We start from the raw sequence: 19,671 nt of genomic DNA, 5'->3' as shown, positions 1-19,671 counted from the left end.
AATTACTCTCTTTTTTTTTTTTTAAGAGACAGAGTCTCACTTTATGGCCCTCGGTAGAGTGCCATTGGCATCACACAGCTCACAGCAACCTCCAACTCCTGGGCTTAAGCGATTCTCTTGCCTCAGCCTCCCGAGTAGCTGGGACCACAGGCACCCGCCACAACACCTGGCCATTTTTTTTTTTTTTGGTTGCAGTTCAGCCGGGGCCGGGTTTGAACCCGCCACCCTCGGTATATGGGGCCGGGGCCTTACCGACTGAGCCACAGGCGCTGCCCGGTAATTACTCTCTTAAATTGAGTGTTTATTATTTCCTTGTATAGTATGAAGTAGGCAGGACATTAGTCCTCGTGAAGATATCCATATCCTTATCCTCAGAATCTAAGAATATGTTACCTTACATGGCAAGAGTTTATTTATTTATTTATTTTTATTTTTATTTTTTGAGACAGAGCCTCAAGCTGTTGCCCTGGGTAGAGTGCTGTGTCATCACAGCTCACAGCAACCTCCAACTCCTGGACTCAAGTGATGCTCCTGGACTCAACAGTTCTTTTAGATGTCAGTAAATTAAAGATGGGGGATTACCCCAGATTATCTGGGTGGACCCATAGAGGTCACAAGAATGCTTACATGTAAAAGAGAGAGGCAGGCCTTCTTGTAATACATCTCTCCAAGGGCCAGATAAGTTTTAGTATCTCTAGCTTTTGTGACCTAGAGGTATCTTCAAAGTCCTGGGACCCATTTTCTCTTTGAATTGTAAAGTGGGGGTCTTCCTGGCACTTTAGGAATGTGACTAATCCAGGCTATAGCCATTTGACTTTCTTAGGGAGATAAGAGACCTTTTATTATCCTTTTGGAATAGAGCAATTAACTAGACAAATGGCTACAGATCTAATCTACAAAGTAAAATATTTGTAGTGGAAGTGAAGGCTAAACATTCTTTAGCTTTATATTATATAGATATCTGGAGGCTGGAGATTTTTGTGGGAGTGCTGAGAAATCCAAGTAAGCTTATTGCCTCACATTGGTCTGTCAGCTCTTGAGGTAGTTTGGTATTATCTTTCATTATGACTGCGGATTTGTCAACTTCTCCTTATAACTTTGTGGCTATTTTATTAGGTGCTTACACATTTAGGATAGTTAAATATCTCTAGTAAATTGTTTTCTTTCTTTTTTTTTTTTTTTTGAGATAGAATCTTACTCTGTTGGGACCCTGGGTAGAGTGCTATGGCTTCATAGCTCACAGCAACCTCAAACTCCTGGGTTCAGGGATCCTCTTGCCTCAGCCTCCTGAGTAGCTAGGACTACCGATGCCCACCACAATGCCCAGCTAGATTTTCTATTTTTAGTAGATACTGGGTTTCGCTTTTGCTCAGGCTGGTCTCCAATTTCTGAGCTCAAGGAATCCACCTGCCTCGGCCTCCCAGAGTGCTAGAATTACAGGTGTGAGCCACTAGGTCTGCATAAATTGTTTTTATTAATTATTATATAGTCATCTGTATCAGAAACTTTAAAAAAAAATTACCTAAAATACAATATAAAGTGAATGCAAATGAAAGGAAATCTGGTAACTATTATTCTACTCTCTCCTTCTGTGAGTTCAGCATATAAGAGAAGTCATGCAGTATTTGTCTTTCTGTGCATGGCAGAGAAGATTTTAAGTGTGTCCTTTGCAAGAAAAAGTAAAAGTATGTGAGGTGATGGATTTTTTTTTATTAAATCATAACTGTATACATTGATGCATTTATGGGTTTCAGTGTACTGATTTGATATGCAATGTGAAATGCTTACGATGATGGATTGTTAATTAACCCAATTTAATAGGTCACATTGTAAACCTATGTCAAAACATCACATTGTACCCCATAAATATATTACATTTATTATTTGTCAATTAAAAATAAAATTAAAAAGAAGGCTGATAGCTGTATTAATGTCAGGGAAACATTAAAGCAAAAACCATTACTGGGGATAATTTTTGTCTTCCAACCTGTGAATTTTGTTAAATTTATTGTAAGTATTGATATACTTGTATTCATTCTTCTCAATTTTATTTTATACTATTTATTATCTTTTTATATTCTTTTCTCCTCCTTTCTTTCCTTTATTGAGTTTTATTTTATTTATTTTGAGACATTGTTTTACTTTGTCACCCTTGGTAGAGTGCCCTGGCGTCAGAGCTCATAGCAACGGCAGACTCTTCGGCTCAAAGAATCCTCTTGCTTCAGCCTCCCTGGAACTGCAGGTGCCCTTCATAACACCTGGCTATTTTTAGAGATGGGGTCTCACTCTTGCTCAGCTTGATCTTGCATTCCTGAGTTCTGGCAATCCACTTGGCTCAGCCTCCCAGAGTGCTAGGATTATGGGCGTGAGCCATTGTACCCACCCTATTTATTGAGTTTTAAAATCTACCCCCTATTCTCTACTTTCATGTTTTAGAAAACATATATTTGATTTCTACTATTTTACTGGTTACTCTTAAATATTTTTAACTCATGCATTTACTAATAAGGCCAGAAGAAATAAATTAACATCAATACTTTTTTCTTGAATAATAATCTAAATTTAGAGGACTTTACCTCTGATTACTCCCTCCAGTGTTACAGTATCATTATTATCTAGTGTTTTTGCCTCACCTTTTTATATTCTCACATTAGTCATCATTATACTATTTTATAAGTAGTCACTCTACCTACATTCTTACTAAATTCTTTGCCCATCACTACTATTTGCATTTTACATCTTCTGTTTTCAGTGTTCTGTAGAAGTTCTTTTGTGAAAGGTCTATTGGTGGCAAACTCTCTTAGCCTTTGTCTTAAAGTGTCTTATTTATTTATTTAGTTATTTATTTTGCTGTGAACAGGGGTTTCCTTGTGTTGCCCCATCTGGCTTCAAATCCCAGGCTCAAGTAATCCTTGCACTTCAGCCTTCCGAGTGGATGGGACTATAGGCATGTGCCAATGTGCTTGGCCAAAGTATCTTAATGGCCATTCTTGAGCTGTATTACTTGCATGTGGTATGAAAGATTGATAATTATTTTCTGCTCACTTCTGCTTTATATCTTTGCCATCTAAGTGACATTCTTTTATAGGTAATCTGTCTGTAGTTGCCTTTAAGATTTTTTTGTTTGGTTTTGTTTTTGGCCTTTTGAAGTTTCACTATAATGCTGTTACTGGACAAAGAAGCCCCAGTCACTTCAGCCAATATGCAGAGATGAAAATAGGGCCACCAAACTGTCAGAAGGCTGATGATTCTGGAGAACAGTGAGAGTACCCTCTCCAAGACTGTTCTATTGTTCCATTTCCAAAATTACAGTTTTGTACATAAAAGTTCAAAGTGAAGACCTCATTAACCCTTATTTTAAATAATAATCAGCATAACCCAGTGATCTATTATAACATTTCCAATTCAAAAGTTAATCTCCTAAATCAGTCCACCTAAACTAATCAAGATAGGCATCTTTAGGTTGGGAGCTAAATTTACAAAACAATAAGAATGGGAGACAGAGGGAATGGGGTGGGGCGGGGGCCTTGGTGCATGCCACACCTTCTGGGGGCAAGACATGATTGCAAGAGGGACTTTACCTACCAAATGCAATCAGTGTAACTTGGCTTATTGTACCCTCAATGAATCCCCAACAATAAAAAAAAAAAAAAAAAAGAATGGGAGACAGGAGGTAAAGGTCACTTAGGACCTAAACCAACCAGGCCAGCTGTGTCGTGTTGGCCCTATAGTATTTTTGCCACATGCACTCTCAATGCCATGAATATCTTTTCATTTTCCTGCTTGGGACTCTTTGTGCTGTTTTTTTTTTTTTTTTTTTGGAGACAGAATCTCACTCTGTTGCTCCAGGCTAGTGTGGTAGCATTGTAGCTTCATAGCTCACAGCAACCTCTAACTCTTGGGCTCAAACCATCTTCAGCCTCCTGAGTAGCTGACACTACAGGCACTTGCCACTAACGCCTGGCTAGTTTTTCTATTTTTAAGAGACTGGGCCTTGCTCTTGCTCAGGCTGGTCTCCAACTCCTGAGCTCAAGCAATCTACCTGTCTTAGCCTCCCAGAGTGCTAGGATTACAGGCTTCTTGAATCTGACAATTGTTGCCTTTCATCATTTCTGAACATTTTAATCTGTGGTATTTTAAAATTTTGCTTTGATTCCATTTTCTTTGTTCCCTCTTGGAAATTCTATAAAAATGTATGTTGGACCTTTTCATGTTCTGATGAGATGTGAGGTTCTTTGGCCTCTCTGTCCCAAGAATGGGAGGAGGGCCTCCGCGGCAGTGGCAAGTGTTACAGCTCGAAATGAAAGAGCCAGACTCAAAGAGTGGGCATCAGCGCTGGTTTAATAGCAAGAAGGCTTTCGCATAGACACGGACCAAGCGAGGATTGCCGATGAAAGGTGGAGAGTGCTGGGTGTGTATCCTGACCATCACCCCTAACCCATCCCGGCCAATGAGGTCTGTTTATTTTCTTTTTCTTTTCTTTTCTTTTTTTTTTTTTAGAGACAGAGTTTCACTTTATCGCCCTCAGTAGAGTGCGGTGGTGTCACAGCTCACAGCAACCTTCAACTCCTGGGCTTAGGCGATTGTCTTGACTCAGCCTCTCGAGTAGCTGGGACTACAGGTGTCTGCCACAAGGCCCAGCTATTTTTTTTTTGTTGCAGTTTGACCGAGGTGGGTTTGAACTCGCCACCCTTGGTATATGGGGCTGGCGCCCTGGCCACTGAGCCACAGGCGCTGCCAACTGGTTTTTTTTTTTAGAGACAGAGTCTCAGTTTGTCATCCTCGGTAGAGTGCTGCGGCATCACAGCTTACAGCAACCTCCAACTCCTGTGCTTAGATGATTGTCTTGTCTCAGCCTCCCAAGTAGCTGGGACTACAGGTGCCGGCCACAACGCCCGGCTATTTTTGTTTTTGTTGCAGTTTGGCCGGGGCTGAACCGCCACGCTAGGTACTCACTGAGCCACAGGCACCATCCAGGTCTGTTTATTTTCAGACCTCCTGATTATTGGTTGTTTCTTAAGACTGATTGGTTCTTGACCCTGGGGAAAGTTGAAGGGGAAGTCCCAAGACGAACCCAGAAGTTCTGAGCCACTCACCCACAATGTTATGTAATGTGCCTGTAACATCCTTTCTATTTTTCCTTACTTTATTTTCCTACACTTTATCTTCTTGTCATTTCTTTAGCTAGAGATTCTAGTTTCTTGACTCTCTTTTTAGCTGAGTTATATCTGCTAACTCTTCCATTGATTTTTTAATTTTAATAATTTTATTTTTATTTTCCAGGAATTTTATTTTTTTAATATATCTGCCCAATTCTCTTTATTTTTTTATTTTTGAGACAGAACCTTTCTTTCTCACCCTTGGTAGAGTGCCATTGAGTCATAGCACACAGCAACCTCAAACTCATGGGCTAAAGTGATCCTCTGGCCTCAGTTTCCTAAGTAGCTGGGACTACAGGAGCTGGTACAATGACCGGCTGTTTTTAATGATGGGGGTCCTGCTCTTGCTCAGGCTAGTCTTGAACTTGTGAGCTCAAGCGATCCACCCACCTTGGCCTCCCAGAATGCTAGGATTACAGGTGTGAGTCACTGGGCCTGACCTCAATTCTCTTTTGACAACATCCTTCTCAAGAATTTTATTATTCAGGGCCAGGTGCAGTGGCTCATGCCTGTAATCTCAGCACTCTGGAAGGCAGAGGTGGGTGGATTGCCTGAGTTCACAAGTTTGAGACTAGCCTGAGCAAGAACGAGACCCCGTCTCTAAAAAAAATAGCCAGATGTTGTGGTGGTCACCTGTAGTCCCAGCTACTTGGGAGGCCAACGCAACAGAATTGCTTGAGCTCAAGAGTTTGAGGTTGCTGTGAGCTATGACACTAGGGCACTCTACCCAGGGCAATAAAGTGAGACTCTGTTGGGGATCCCCGCCATCTCTGCTCTGGATGTCAGGTCGCCAGCCCCAGCCTGTCTGGACGCAGATCCCTGTGCTACCTTGCTCAGGATCAACTCACCTTAGGTGTGGGAGGGCAATTCGTCTTAGGAGAGAGAGAGAGACAGAGAAACAGTAGGAGAGAGAATCTTAGAATCTTAGCAGTCTTCGTAGAAGGGCACTGGGTAGGTGCTCTACGAGCAGGAGGGGCAAAACAGTTCCGTTCTCAACCTGTGGGTCTCGGGTGGAACAACCCTTTCACAGGGGTTGCCTAAATGCATCCTGCATATCAGATATTTACATTATGATTCATAACAGTAGCAAAATTACAGTTATGAAGTAGCAATGAAAATAATTTTATGGTTGGGGTTACCACAACATGAGGAACTGTATTAAAGGGTGGTGCATTAGGAAGGTTGAGAACCACTGAGTTAGAGTGAGGGAGTCTGTGAGAGAATGAACCAATCCGGACTAACCGCTCCTGCAGCTTCTAATAGAAATGATCCGAATCCGGACTGACCTCTCCTGCAGCTACTTGTAGAAATGATCCTGTAGCTATTTAAACCACAGGTGTGGAGACTGCCAAGCACTGACACTCGTGCCCTTGTGCTGTCCTGCTAAGGAGAGCCAAATCCCTTCCCCATGCCTTTATCACCAAGGTGTTATCAAGATGTTATATCACAGGTGTTCCTTATAGTTAAACAGCGTATTCAAAGCTTAACTCTTGCGTGTCCTTCCCTTGAATCATCTGGTTTCCTACACTGTCTCCAAAAAAAAAAAAAAGTTTTACTTTTCTTTTTGTTTTTATCATGTATTTTGGAGTCAATATTTGACAATTTTGTAATATAAAATTATTGTTTTCATTTCTGTTGACTCTTGTTGGAGTTTCTTTTCCTCATATGGTTTGTAGTTTTTATTTGGGAGCTCATATTTGGGGGACGGGGGCTTAATCTGTGGGAATCCTGTAAGTCCTGGCTTGAGTATCTCTTTAGAGAAAATGATATTTATTTATGCCAGTGTCCCAGAGTTATTACCTATTTGAAACCTCGTGGCATGTTAATATATCAAATCCATTATAAAGGTTATAAGTCCAAATTAGATTCCACAAGTAATTAAAATTCAAATCCCAACACACATGATAGCTAGTCTTTGCTTACAAATTCTTTGGGGGGATTTTTATTTTCATTTCCTTTAAAAAAATTACTTTAGTGTGTTTAAAGCATACAAAATGGTTTTTTGTAACACAGATGAGTTGTATAGTGGTGACGTTAGGGCTTTTCCTGTACCTGTCGCCTGAACAGTGTACATTGTACTTGATAGGTAATTTCTCCTCCCCCTTCCTAACCTCCTCACTTCTGAGTCTCCAGTGTTCATTGTGCCACTCTGTATGACAATGCCTACTCACGTACTCATTGCTTCGTTCCCACTTAAGTGAGAACATGTGTTTTCCCACTTAAGTGAGAACATTTGTTTTTTCATTCCTGAGATACTTCACTTTTTCATCTCAGGCTGGGTACCCTAGTTTTTGTTTTGCCAGTGGTAGATATTTCTTCTAACTCTTTTGTAATCCTGGATTTCTCCCTCCCCCTCTCTTATAATTATGGTTGTGCATTCCTTAATGATGGGAATACATTCTGAGAAAAGTGTTGTTAGGTGATTTTGCCATTGAGTAAACAGTGGTTCTATGCTGTGGTTTCATAAACTTGGAGGGTATAGCCTATTGCTGTTAGGCTACAAACCTGTACATCATGTATCTGTACTGAATACTATAGGTAGTTATAGCACAATGATAAATATCTATGTATCTAAAAATAGAAAAGTTACAGTAAAGGTATGGTATAAAAGATAACCAAATGGTGTAACTGTGTAGGGCACTTACCATGAATGGAGCTTACAGAATTGGTAGTTGCTCTGGGTGAATCATTGAGTGAATGGTGAGTCAATGTGAAAGCTTAGGACATCACTGTACACTACTGTACTTTATGAACACTCCACACTTAGGCTATACTAAATTTACAAAAAATTGAATAATTGCACTACAACCTTACAATGGTTAGACATCATTAGGGGCGGCACCTGTGGCTCAGTGAGTAGGGTGCCGGCCCCATATGCCGAGGGTGGCGGGTTCAAACCCAGCCCTGGCCAAACTGCAACCAAAAAATAGCCGGGCATTGTGGCGGGCGCCTGTAGTCCCAGCTGCTCGGGAGGCTGAGGCAAGAGAATCGCGTAAGCCCAAGAGTTAGAGGTTGCTGTGAGCCGTGTGACGCCATGGCACTCTACCCGAGGGCAGTACAGTGACACTCTGTCTCTACAAAAAAAAAAAAAAGACAAAAGGAATTTTTCAGCACCATTATAATCTTACGGGACTATGCTATCATATTTGTAGTTTGTCATTGACTGAAACATTGTTACACAATGTGTAAACATTGTTACAGCTGATATTACTGTATCAGCTTTGTATGAGCCTGGTGACTTTTCTTTTGTCTCTCTCTCTTTTTTTTTGTTGTAGAGACAGAGTCTCACTGTACCACCCTCGGGTAGAGTGCCATGGTGTCACATGGCTCACAGCAACCTCTAACTCTTGGGCTTACACAATTCTCTTGCCTCAGCCTCCCGAGCAGCTGGGACTACAGGCGCCCGCCACAATGCCCGGCTATTTTTTTTGTTGTTGTTGCAGTTTGGCCGGGGCTGGGTTTGAACCCACCACCCTCGGCACATGGGGCCGGCGCCCTACTTACTGACCCACAGGCACCACCTTCTTTTGTCTCTTTATAGCCAGAGAAGTTTAAACCCATTTTCTGGGAAAAACAGCAACCATCCACTGTTTCTCTCTCCCAAGCAACTATAGTTTGAGACCCCGTCTTTATTACTACTCTGGCTTTATAAAGATTGAGGCCATGGAGATTTTTTTTATTTTCTTGAAAACTGAAATGTTTTTTTAAAAAATGTTTGTTTTAGCATTTACTTATGTTTTGTATCAAAGGATTTCCTGATTTTCTGGTCTACCATTTCTCCAGAAATAATAGGCAAAATGGGTTTATTGATCTTTCCCAGGAATTCTATAACTTTAGAAGGAATCCAGGTTAGTTCCACAAATTATTGAATGTCTTCTGTGTACCACCTACTATTTAGAGAAAATCACTTGTTTCCTAGCAGAATTCTACCTTCATTCAGAAAATAAAACAAATATGCTTATCTTTCTCACCGTCCTTCTGCAACCATCAATTAAGAAGATTACATTATATAAAAAGCATTATCAAATAAGTTCCAGTACTTTGGATAAAATTTCTATCTTCAGATGAAATTCTAGCACTTAAACTGCAATTGCAATGTATGGAGAACAGTACCGTTATTCACATGTGTGCACACACACCCATGCACACACACACACCCCAGTTAGCAGTAGAAGAGTTACTTTGAAGTTCATATATTTTTTCAAAATTGTGTATTTTTCTTTGTGTTTAGATTTTCTTCTACCTGAGTTTAAGAGATGCAGTAGTATGTAGTCAAATTAGTCATGCCTGGCTTTCAATGACGCAGATGAGCTCATTGTGGACTGCTGTAAGTAGATGCTAACTGAATTGTGTCTTTGTTCTAGTTCTGAAAGGAGAATGGACTACTATATAGCTGCCTTTTCCTTGCTCCTCCTCCTTCTAGCAAAGTGCATTTGGTTTTCTTTTGTTCAAGCACAGGTCTGGAGGAAAAAATTGAAAGATAATAATGTTATTTTAAAAGATAACGTTATTGGTATTTTAAAATGTACATACTAATTGAATATTACTTTTGGATGGAAACAAAGCTCCATTTTATTGGGAGTTTGTACCCCATTCTAGTTTTGTTATTAATGTTTGTCTGCTTTCTTTTCATGAGCACAGATGGTGTGTTCAGTCCTTGAATATGGGAAAGAGTTGTGGTGTGCAATAGCCTTTTTATTACTCATAATTTGGAGGGGGTAGTTCTACAAAAAAGAAAGGATGACTTTAGTGTACTTGGCTGCTAGTATGTAAATAGACTAGAGCAGAGATTTATGTGACCATGGAGTGGCCAGGGATGATTAATAAACAATAATATTGATATTTTAGTATTGATAATATTTTCAGCTAAAAGTTTGTGAACATCCCAATTTCTCATTGCCTTCTGAACAAAGATTTGTGCTAAAATGCTTATTAGAATTGTGCCACATTTGACACAATTCATAAATAAAGGCAGAATATAAGATGAAGGGTAAGATAAAATTGTGGAAAGAGAAATTTGCTGAACTTAAAGAAATATAACTTCCTGCCCTGACTTTGTTCCTCACTGCCAGGTGTGGCCTCTAGGCAGAAATGTTTTTTTTTTTTTTTTTTGAGACAGAGCCTCAAGTTGTCACCCTGGGTAGAGTGCAGTGGCATCACAGCTCACAGCAACCTCCAACTCCTGGGCTTAAGCAATTCTCCTGCCTCTGCCTCCCAAGTAGCTGGGACCACAGGCGCCTGCCACAACACTGGTCTATCTTTTGGTTGCAGCCATCATTGTTGTTTGGCAGGCCCAGGCTGGATTCAAATCTGCCAGCTCGGGTGTATGTGGCTGGCGCCTTAGCCACTTGAGCCACAGGCATCGAGCCAGAAGTGTTGTTTTTTTTCTAACCCCTACCGGGCTTCTGCAGATATGTCCTGACCTTAATATTGTACATATTTTTTCTCATTTAGACCAGTGGATTCATTTTGTCTTCTTTATGGCTTTCCAAAGGAAAAAATAACATCCCCAAATATCTAAGTAAGAGATTTATTTATTTTTTAAAGAGATTTATTTATTTATTTTTGTATGTACCCTGTTTTTTTTGGGCAGAGTCTTACTTTGTCTCCTTAGGTAAAGTGCTATGGCTTTGTAGTTCACAACAACCTCAAACTCATGGATGGGTTCAAGTGATCCTTTTTCCTCAGCTTCACGAGTAGCTGGGACTACAGGCACCTGTCACACTACACCCAGCTAGTTTTTCTATTCTTAGTAGAGATGGGGTCTCGCTCTTGCTCAGGCTGGTCTCAAACTACTGAGCTCAAGAAGTCCCCCTTCCCTGGCCTCCCAGAATGCTAGAATTACAGGCATGAGCCACTGAGCACAGGGGGAAGAGATTTATTACTTTAAACCAGTGGTTCTCAAAGTGTGGTCCTGGGACCAGTAGCATTAGCATCACCCAGGAAGTTGTTGGAAATGCAAATTCTCAGGTTCTATCCCAGACCTACTGAATCAGAAATTCTGGGGGTAGTAATCAGCAATCTGTTTTGGTAATTCATCCAGATGATTTTGTTATAGGCTAAAGTTTGAGACTCACTGCCTTAAGCTAAAAATAAACTTAAGCCAGGAATACCTAATTTATTAGGTAGGATGGATTTGGCAAGATAGAATCAATTCTCTTCTTGCTAAAGTGAGAACAGAACAGTACAACTAAGAACGACATAGTGCTTTCATGTAATGTAAAGATGTTGAATTGATGTATGACGCCAGAGCCACTGGTACCTTCTCAATTCCTCTTGGTTTCTTTGAGTGAGGTTAAGAGCAGGGAGGTACAACCTGTGGCCCTCAGGCTGCAGGCTGATTTTGTGAGGATGTTTTTTGCTTATCTGTGGTGTCACATATTACAAAAAGTATACACAGATCTTTTTTTTTTTTTGCTAACCAGCTTTGTTAGTGTTTATGTATTTAATGTGTGGCCCAAGACAACTCTTATTCTTCCAAGAGTGGCAGAGAAATAAAAGGTTGGATACCCCTTTTAGAGTTTCTATGCCATAAATGGCACTACACCACGTATTAATACGTCAGTCTTAGCATGTGTTAGCATCAGTCCTCTAATCATTAGCAATAAGGAAGGATTATGAAGTAACCTATGAACTGGACTTTAGACAATAGGGAATATGTGGCCACTGAACATTGATTAATGGCATAGATGATCATATTTGTATTTTTTTTTTTAGAGACAGAGTCTCATTTTGTCGCTTTTGGTAGAGTGCCATGGTGTCATAGCTCACAGCAACCTCCAGTCTTGGACTTAGGCAATTCTCTTGCCTCAACTTCCGGAGTAGCTAGGAAAACAGGCACCCGCTACAATGCCCAGCTATTTTTTTGTTGCAGTTTGGCCGAGGCCAGGTTCGAACCCACCACCCTTGGTATATGGGGCTGGCGCCCTACTCACTGAGCCACAGGCGCTGCCCCATCACATTTGTTGAGATTAAAGTATCATCCAAGAAACAAGAGAATTTGGGTGATATATGCTTATTTGCTTATTTTTTCCTTTTAATCATTGGCTGAGTCCTCTTCCCCAGTGTCTTTCTGGAATGAGAAACATAGACATGTTTTAGGGTACAGAAATAGTACAGAAATACACTAGTGCAAGAACAGTACAAAAGTGCCATCCTAGGAGTCCATATTAGAAAATGCAAGGAGTATGTGTGTCTGCATGCCTGCAAGCACACTAAGAATATCAAACAGGCTTTGCTTGTGTGTTGTGTATTTTAGTTCTATTCTATGCTTGATTTTTATTTCTAAACCATTACTTTAAAAATGGTTTTATTTTATGTACAACTAAAGGACAGATGTTCTACCCATAAATTCTATTTTTCAAAACCTATTAAGAGCTTTTATAAAGAAAATCACATAACAAATTTTATTTTTTTCTAAGCCAAACTGTATCCAGCTTTATTAAAGATACTTTTCATAAACAATCATAGTATATCAGGCAAGACATGGGGGGACAGTTGTTAACAGTGTATAATAACTTTCAAACTCTCTTCCTCAAGGGAGCCAGTGTAAAACCCAATGAAGTCTTCATTTGATGCTCTGAACAGGGAAAGTTTAGAGTGAGGGTTGACATTCCACATTTAGCATGTTGTTTAACAACTTTTTGCAAGCTGACCCTGACTTTCAGGAAATGAAATGAAAATGGCAGAATTTGTCTGAACATCCACAATCTACAAATGGAACTGCTGCTCTTTTGAGAGCTGCCATCTCAGTGTCACTGGAAAAGCCTAGATTCCTTGACATACTGGTAACCAATTATTGGGGGTCAATTCTAAGAGGTGACTGGATTTAAGGGAGTTAAGACTATGCTGAAGGCAGAGAGGGAGAATAGGACATAAAAATAAATTAGTTTTTTCATAGCAAAAGGCATTTGTGCCAAGGTTGCTGTGTGTTGACATCAGGGAATCCCTTCTCTTGGGAGCAAAGAGGAAGTCACTCAAAACTAGAAGGGAAAGGTATTTTCTCCATGTCAGTCTAGCTTGGAGACATTCTATTAGTGATATATCCCCTTTCTCCAAAAAGTAACAGTGAAGTTTTCTGTGTGCTAACAACGTAACTTTGAAAAAATGCACACACTTCACTTGGCATCTCCTGCACCTTCAGCTTTCTGTGCCTGGCTGTTTTGACATCTGCATTTTCTGCAGCGTTAGTCCCCTCCTTGCCAATGTCAGCCTTTCCCTTTTTCTCTTTGGGTACCTTCTCTGCCTTCTTTGCAAGGGCCTTTTTAGGCTTGGGCTCTAGCTTTGGAGGAGCAGCTTTAGCAGACAACCTTGTGGATCTCTGTGGTTTGTCCCTTGCCTTGTCTTTCTCTCCTTAAGCATCCCCTTTAGCCTTCCTTTTGGGCATGGTGGTGGCAGCACTATGCAGGCTATAAGCGGGGATGCAGCAGCGCTTAGTACTTTGGTTGGTCCTGGGATTGTTCTTGCTGTCTCTTTTTTTTATTTTTTCTTTGTGGAGTCATTATCGCTCAGAGCAACCTCTAACTCTTCGGTTCAAGCTATCCTCTTGCCTCAGTCTCCCAAGTAGCTGGGACTACAGGTGCCCACCCACCACAACACCCAGTTAGTTTTTTCTGTAGTGGAGATGGGGTCTTGCTCTTGCCCAGGATGGTCTTGAACTCTTGAATTTACCCGCCTTGGCCCCCCACAGTGCTAGCACCTTACCCCTGGCTCCTCTTCTTCACACTGCTCCTATACAACAATTTTTTCTTTTTCTTTTTTTTTTTTTTGTGGTTTTTGGCCGGGGCTGGGTTTGAACCCACCACCTACGGCATATGGGACCAGCGCCCTACAACAATTTTTAAAAAAGCACTGGATTCCTCTGCTTCTAGATCACTGCTGGGCTAGAAAAATAAACTTTGTTCTACTAGGAGTCACAAGTTAGAACTGAGTATTCTCCAAAGTGGAAATTATATGGTGCCATTTCAGACATAAATTATTCAGCTTTCATTCCCAACATCCATAACTACTTCTTAGAACAGTTAAATCAGGCCAAAACAGTTCAGTGTAATTAGCCTTCATGGTAAGAGGTCACTGTGCTCTTGTAGGATGCTAATAACCCCAAACAGAAAATACTCATCAAAATAAAAGATATTAGGGTGGTGCCTGTGGCTCAAAGGAGTAGGGCGCCGGCCTCCTCACACCTGGCCCTGGCCAAAAAAAAAAAAAAAAAAAAGATATTATTAGAAGCTAATATCTACAAATTGTTAGTTCCTTATTATATCCTTCCTTCATAACATTAATAAAGGGAGTATTTTACTGCAAAGAAAATTTTATTTTACCTATCACTAGCTAGACTTTTTGTCCTTAGTGATTATATAAATGCTATCTAGTGCTATTACCCAAATGGCACAGTTATGTCCACAATTCACTTATATATTTACAAACAGAATTTTCACAATTTACATAAGCATATCTATCAGTGAATAACATTGAGATGCAATCTAACATCTGTACTATCTGATATTTTGTTGATAGCAATGTAGGAGATATATTATTAATTACCTTTCGAGTGACCTTATGTAAAAAATAAATCAATAACCTAAATGTTCTAGTCTCCAAAGGACTTTTTCAAATGTACATATAGGAATGGTTACAGACAGAGTTTTAAGAAACATTTTCATGTCCACATCCTAATTGCTGTACCATTTTCTCATCCAGCTGCATTCCTTTGCCTGCAAGAGGGGCTTGGATAAGATGTATGTTTTGCTTAACTTCTTTGATGTTCTGAACTTTCTGTAGCTCTTTATTTTTCTTTAATCTGTTCATTATAAATTTAGCTGGTGTTTCTGTTTGATCTCTTCAAGAGTCTTCATTGCATCAATAATTTTATTCATTTATCTCCCTGGTATTTGCATGTTCAGTTTTCTAAATTTTCAAATTCAAGTGAATTGTAAGCTCTTCACCAGCTACTTTCCAGAATGCGTTAGTCCACCTGACCTTGCCAGGACTGTGCTCCTTTAAAATTTTTTTTTAACATTTGTATTTACAAAATCTGAACACCTTGCAATCATTGTGGATGAACATCATGCTATGGCCAGAGTAGATTGGCCTCGAACAGAAATAGCATTTCTTGATATGCATATTGAACCTGTGTAGGTCTCCAACTACCGAACCCAGGCTTGAGAGGAAATGACCCTATGCTTGATTTTTAAATCTCTTTACTTCATGTTTGTGCTGCTTTGTCATGTTTTTTTAAACTAATAACAGTAGCTAATTTTTATTGCTGTCTGTATGCCAAGTGCTGCACTAAGCACTTTACTTGAATTTTCTCAGTTTGTCTCTGTAGCTTCCTGAGTTAGTCATTATTGTTTTTCCCATCTTACAGATTGAGAAAAACTAAGGCTTAGTTAAGTAATTGTCTAAATTTTTTTTAATACTTCTATCATGATGAATTTTATTTTATTTTTAATTAATTTTTAATTAATTTTTATTGTTAAATCATAGCTGTGTACATTAGTGCAATCAAGGGGTACAATGTCCTGGTTTCATATACAATCGGAAATATTCTCATCAAACTGTTCAACGTAGCCTTCATGGCATTTTCTTAGTTATTGTATGTAGACATTTGTATTCTGCCTTTAGTAAGTTTTGCCTGTATCCATTCTAAGATGCGCTGTAGGTGTGGCCCCACCCATCACCATTCCTGTCTAAATTTTTAACATTAAGTGCCTGGGATGAGATTCAGGCTTATCTGACTACAAAGTATGTGCTCTGAATTATTAAATATTTATTAAGGAATGCCAGGTTTGCCATTTGCTTTTCCTTAACTGGAAGAATAGAATTTCTGCTCTCCAGGTACTTTTAAAATAATATCTTGCGGTCTGTGACCCAATTCTCATAAAAAAGCTGGGCATTGAGAGTAATATTCATGGTGGATTTGAGAACATTGAGTCCTCTAGATATTGTGGATTTTGTCCCTGAGTTAAATCATCCAATCAGAGAGTAGCACACTTGGATATTGTTGCTTTTTAAGTTGTATTTTTTGCCCTAACTTCATCTTCTGTACAGTGTTTTGTTACATGGAATTTCTTTAATTTATTTAATCAATCTCATATTGAAAGGTATTTAGTTTGGTTTCTATCTTGCTATTAAAATACTGTAGTGAGCATTGTTTCTCTTTTTTTTTTTTTTGTACACACGTATGACTATATCTGTAGGATACATTCCCAGATGTAAAATTATTAGGGTAAGGATTGATTTATACTCACAAAAGTGTATAGAGTTACAGAATATCATTTGCTCTACATTTTTCTTAGCTTTCTGTACTTTTTAGTATCTGATATCTCATGGTTGTTTTAATTTATATATCTTTTTTTTTTATTGTTGGGGATTCATTGAGGGTACAAGAACCAGGTTACACTGATTGCATTTGTTAGGTAAAGTCTCTCTTACAATTGTGTCTTGCCCCCCAAAGGTGTGGCACACACCAAGGTCCCACCCCCTTCTCTCCTTCCCTCTCTCTGCTCTTGAATTTATATATCTTAATTCGTGAGAGAGACTGGACATTATCTCCTATGTTAAGCCAATTTGCATTTACATTTTTTATCCTAATGTACTATACTTTTTATCAGCCAACTCAAATACATTTTTGGAAGCAAACAGGGAAATGTGTGTGTGTATTCCTTATTTTATCTATGAAATTATAAATGAACCATTCAATACTATTACTAAATAGAACACTCAAAGTAACATTTCAGTTTCTATTTGGAAATGATTTGATGAAAAGCTTTTAGTACTTGATGCTTTAAAACACTTAAAATTTTTACATGAAAAAAGATTTTTCTCATTTCTTAATGTCTTTTATTTATCATTTTTAGATTGATTTTTCCACAGTGAAAAACATAATTACAGATAAATACGTTGTATCTACTTTGCAAAGGTGGCGTCTCAATGTGCTGCGTTTGAATTTCCGTGGTTGTCTTTTCCGACCAAAAACTTTCAAATCTGTTAGTAAGTATGTTTATTGTAACTATTTGTCTTGTTTTCCTGTATTCTAATTAAGCAAATAAAAAGAAAAGCATAAATAAAGTAGAAACTTCAGTGTTAGTTCACAAAAATGTTAATTATTACCATTTAAAAAGCTTGTAATATAGTCAGATCCTGGAAGTTGGTCATCTGTGTATTCTTCCTGATCACTTTCTTTTTGTCTAGTATTTTTCTATCAATGGATCATCAATTTATGTACTAAAAAATACAATGTAATAAAATGTTCTCTAAAAAAAAAAATCTAACAATGGATAGTAAAAGCATCTTTCTTCAACTCAAATCCATTCACTTATTCCAAGGCACCAATGTATCCGTTTTCTGTTTTTATAAAATATATATATGGTGAAAAATATACAATTTTAATTTTAATTTAATTTAATTTTTTATTTTTTTTGAGACAGAGCCTCAAGCTGTCACCCTGGTAGAGTGCTGTGGCATCACAGCTCACAGCAACCTCCAACTCCTAGGCTCAAGAGGTTCTCCTGCCTCTGCCTCCCAAGTATCTGGGACTACAGGTGCCTGCCACAACGCCTGGCTATATTTTTTGGTTGCAGCCGTCATTGTTGTTTGGCGGGCCCGGGCTGGTTTCGAACCCACCAGCTCAGGTGTATGTGGCTGGCGCCTTAGCTGCTTGAGCCACAGGCGTGGAGCCCATTTTTAATTTTTAACATAAAGGGGGTATATGGTTTTATATTTTCTTTTGTGTTCTGGAAATCTTTTCATGTCAGTACATCTAGATCTACTAAATTCTTTTAAATACTATGATATCATTTTCCATATTATAGATGTACCATAATTTATTAAACCTTCTTCCTGTTGATGGACATTGAGATTATTTTCAATTTTTTTCAACTTGGCTTTTTTGTACTTCCATTGTGATATTTGTCTTCAACCTATATATCCTTTGAGATTAGTTTTTTACTTATCACATATACATTTCTGGAAATGAGAGCAAGAATATACATATTTCAAAAAATTGTACATTCTTACTGATTCCAAATAATAAAAAAAGAATGCCATATACATGTGTAAGTATCAACTTGAGTAAGTCTGAAGATATTAATGGGTAAAATCAAATTGCAGAATGATGTATATAATCTAATACCATTTACATATAGTTTTTGAATATGTAAAATAATATATATGTACTTTTTCTTTTGAAATAATTTCAATAATACCTTTTCGAGGACACACATATAGCTAGTAACATAAAAAGCATGCATGGGAATGAAAAACTATAGCTGCAAATAATGGTTATGTAAGGGGATAGAGAGACAATTTAATGAAATGGGGAAGAGGTACACAAAGAGTTTCAACTGTATCTGTAAATATTTTTCTTGAAAAAAGAAATTATATAAAATAGGATAATTCTGATTGGTTATTGCTAGTACTATAGAAAGCTATAGTTTTTTTGTCTGATATCATTGTATCTGACCATGTAGTAAGCCCTCTTCTTGGTTTTAATAGTTTGTCAGTTGATTCTCTTGGGTTTTCTATGTTGCCTGTTACAATCAACAGTTTTATTTCCTCTTATTCCTATTATATTTTTTCTTTTTTTCTCTCATTTTTTTACATTCATTCCTTAGGAGCTCCTTTGCAGTATTGGAAAGTAGCAGGGGTAGGCAATAATCTTGTCTTGTTCTTGACCCCTTTTTTCATATTTTTAATGACAATAACATTCATATTATTTTATTCATTTCTGGGATGTGGGAATATAATACAATTCTCACTTGTACAGCAGCTCTCTCCCTCATAGTCCTAGTTCAATCTGATCACATCTGCCTTTGGATTTTTAAGAACTATTAATTTCTGATCCACCAACACTATTCCTGCTTGACTTCTAGGAATGTTATAGAGTTTTGAAAAAAGACATAGTCTTCCTCTGTCACCAAAGCTGGAATGCCATGGCACAAACATAGCTTACTGAATCCTGAAACTCCTGGGCTCAAGCATTTCTTCTGCCTCAGCCTCCCATGTAACTACAGACACATGTTGCTATGCTTGACTAATTTTTTCTATATTTTGTAGAGATAGGGTCTTACTATCTCTACAAGTTGTCCAGGCTGGCCTCAAACACCTGGCCTCAAAGGATCCTCTTGCCTTGGCCTTCTGAAGTGCTGGGATTATAGATATGAGCCACCCTACCAGGTCTTAGTCCAAGTATCTTTTTCACAGAAGAAAACATAAAAGCCTGAGTAGACTTTGATTTTCTTAAGGAAGTAACTATTTCATCTTTGTGAGATTTTTAATTTGACAAAGATTACTTACTGAAATTACTTTTATGTCCAGCAAGTTTGAGTCTGTCAGAGATAAAAACCATTCTCAGAGATGTTTTAGTTTTTCCATCCCCACCCCCCCACCCCCGGCTAAAGTCAGTTCATCTGTTGATAAGTCTAGAATTGCACACATTTCTGGCAAGAATTTTAGTTCTCTGATTGTTAGATTGAAGATAAATATTGGCTGATACTTTGGGTTCTTTGACTGG

The 19,671-nt window shown here is 38.6% G+C and overlaps 1 protein-coding gene and 1 pseudogene across 1 annotated transcript in view; one reads left to right on the top strand and one right to left on the bottom strand.

The window, feature by feature from the left end:
* Window positions 1-19,671, top strand: part of FBXL13 (F-box and leucine rich repeat protein 13) — a 266,364-nt gene that overhangs the window by 85,120 nt on the left and 161,573 nt on the right. The window contains exons 8-9 of the mRNA XM_053608560.1: window positions 9,391-9,486; window positions 17,018-17,150. Coding sequence (XP_053464535.1) covers window positions 9,391-9,486; window positions 17,018-17,150 — 229 coding nt within the window. The remainder of the gene's footprint in view (window positions 1-9,390; window positions 9,487-17,017; window positions 17,151-19,671) is intronic.
* Window positions 14,805-15,281, bottom strand: LOC128560226 (probable ribosome biogenesis protein RLP24; annotated as a pseudogene).

Source organism: Nycticebus coucang, chromosome 11, assembly GCF_027406575.1.
Source record: "Nycticebus coucang isolate mNycCou1 chromosome 11, mNycCou1.pri, whole genome shotgun sequence".
Lineage (NCBI taxonomy): Eukaryota > Metazoa > Chordata > Mammalia > Primates > Lorisidae > Nycticebus > Nycticebus coucang.
Note: the sequence above shows the minus strand (reverse complement) of the source record. Positions and strands in the feature narration are given on the sequence as shown.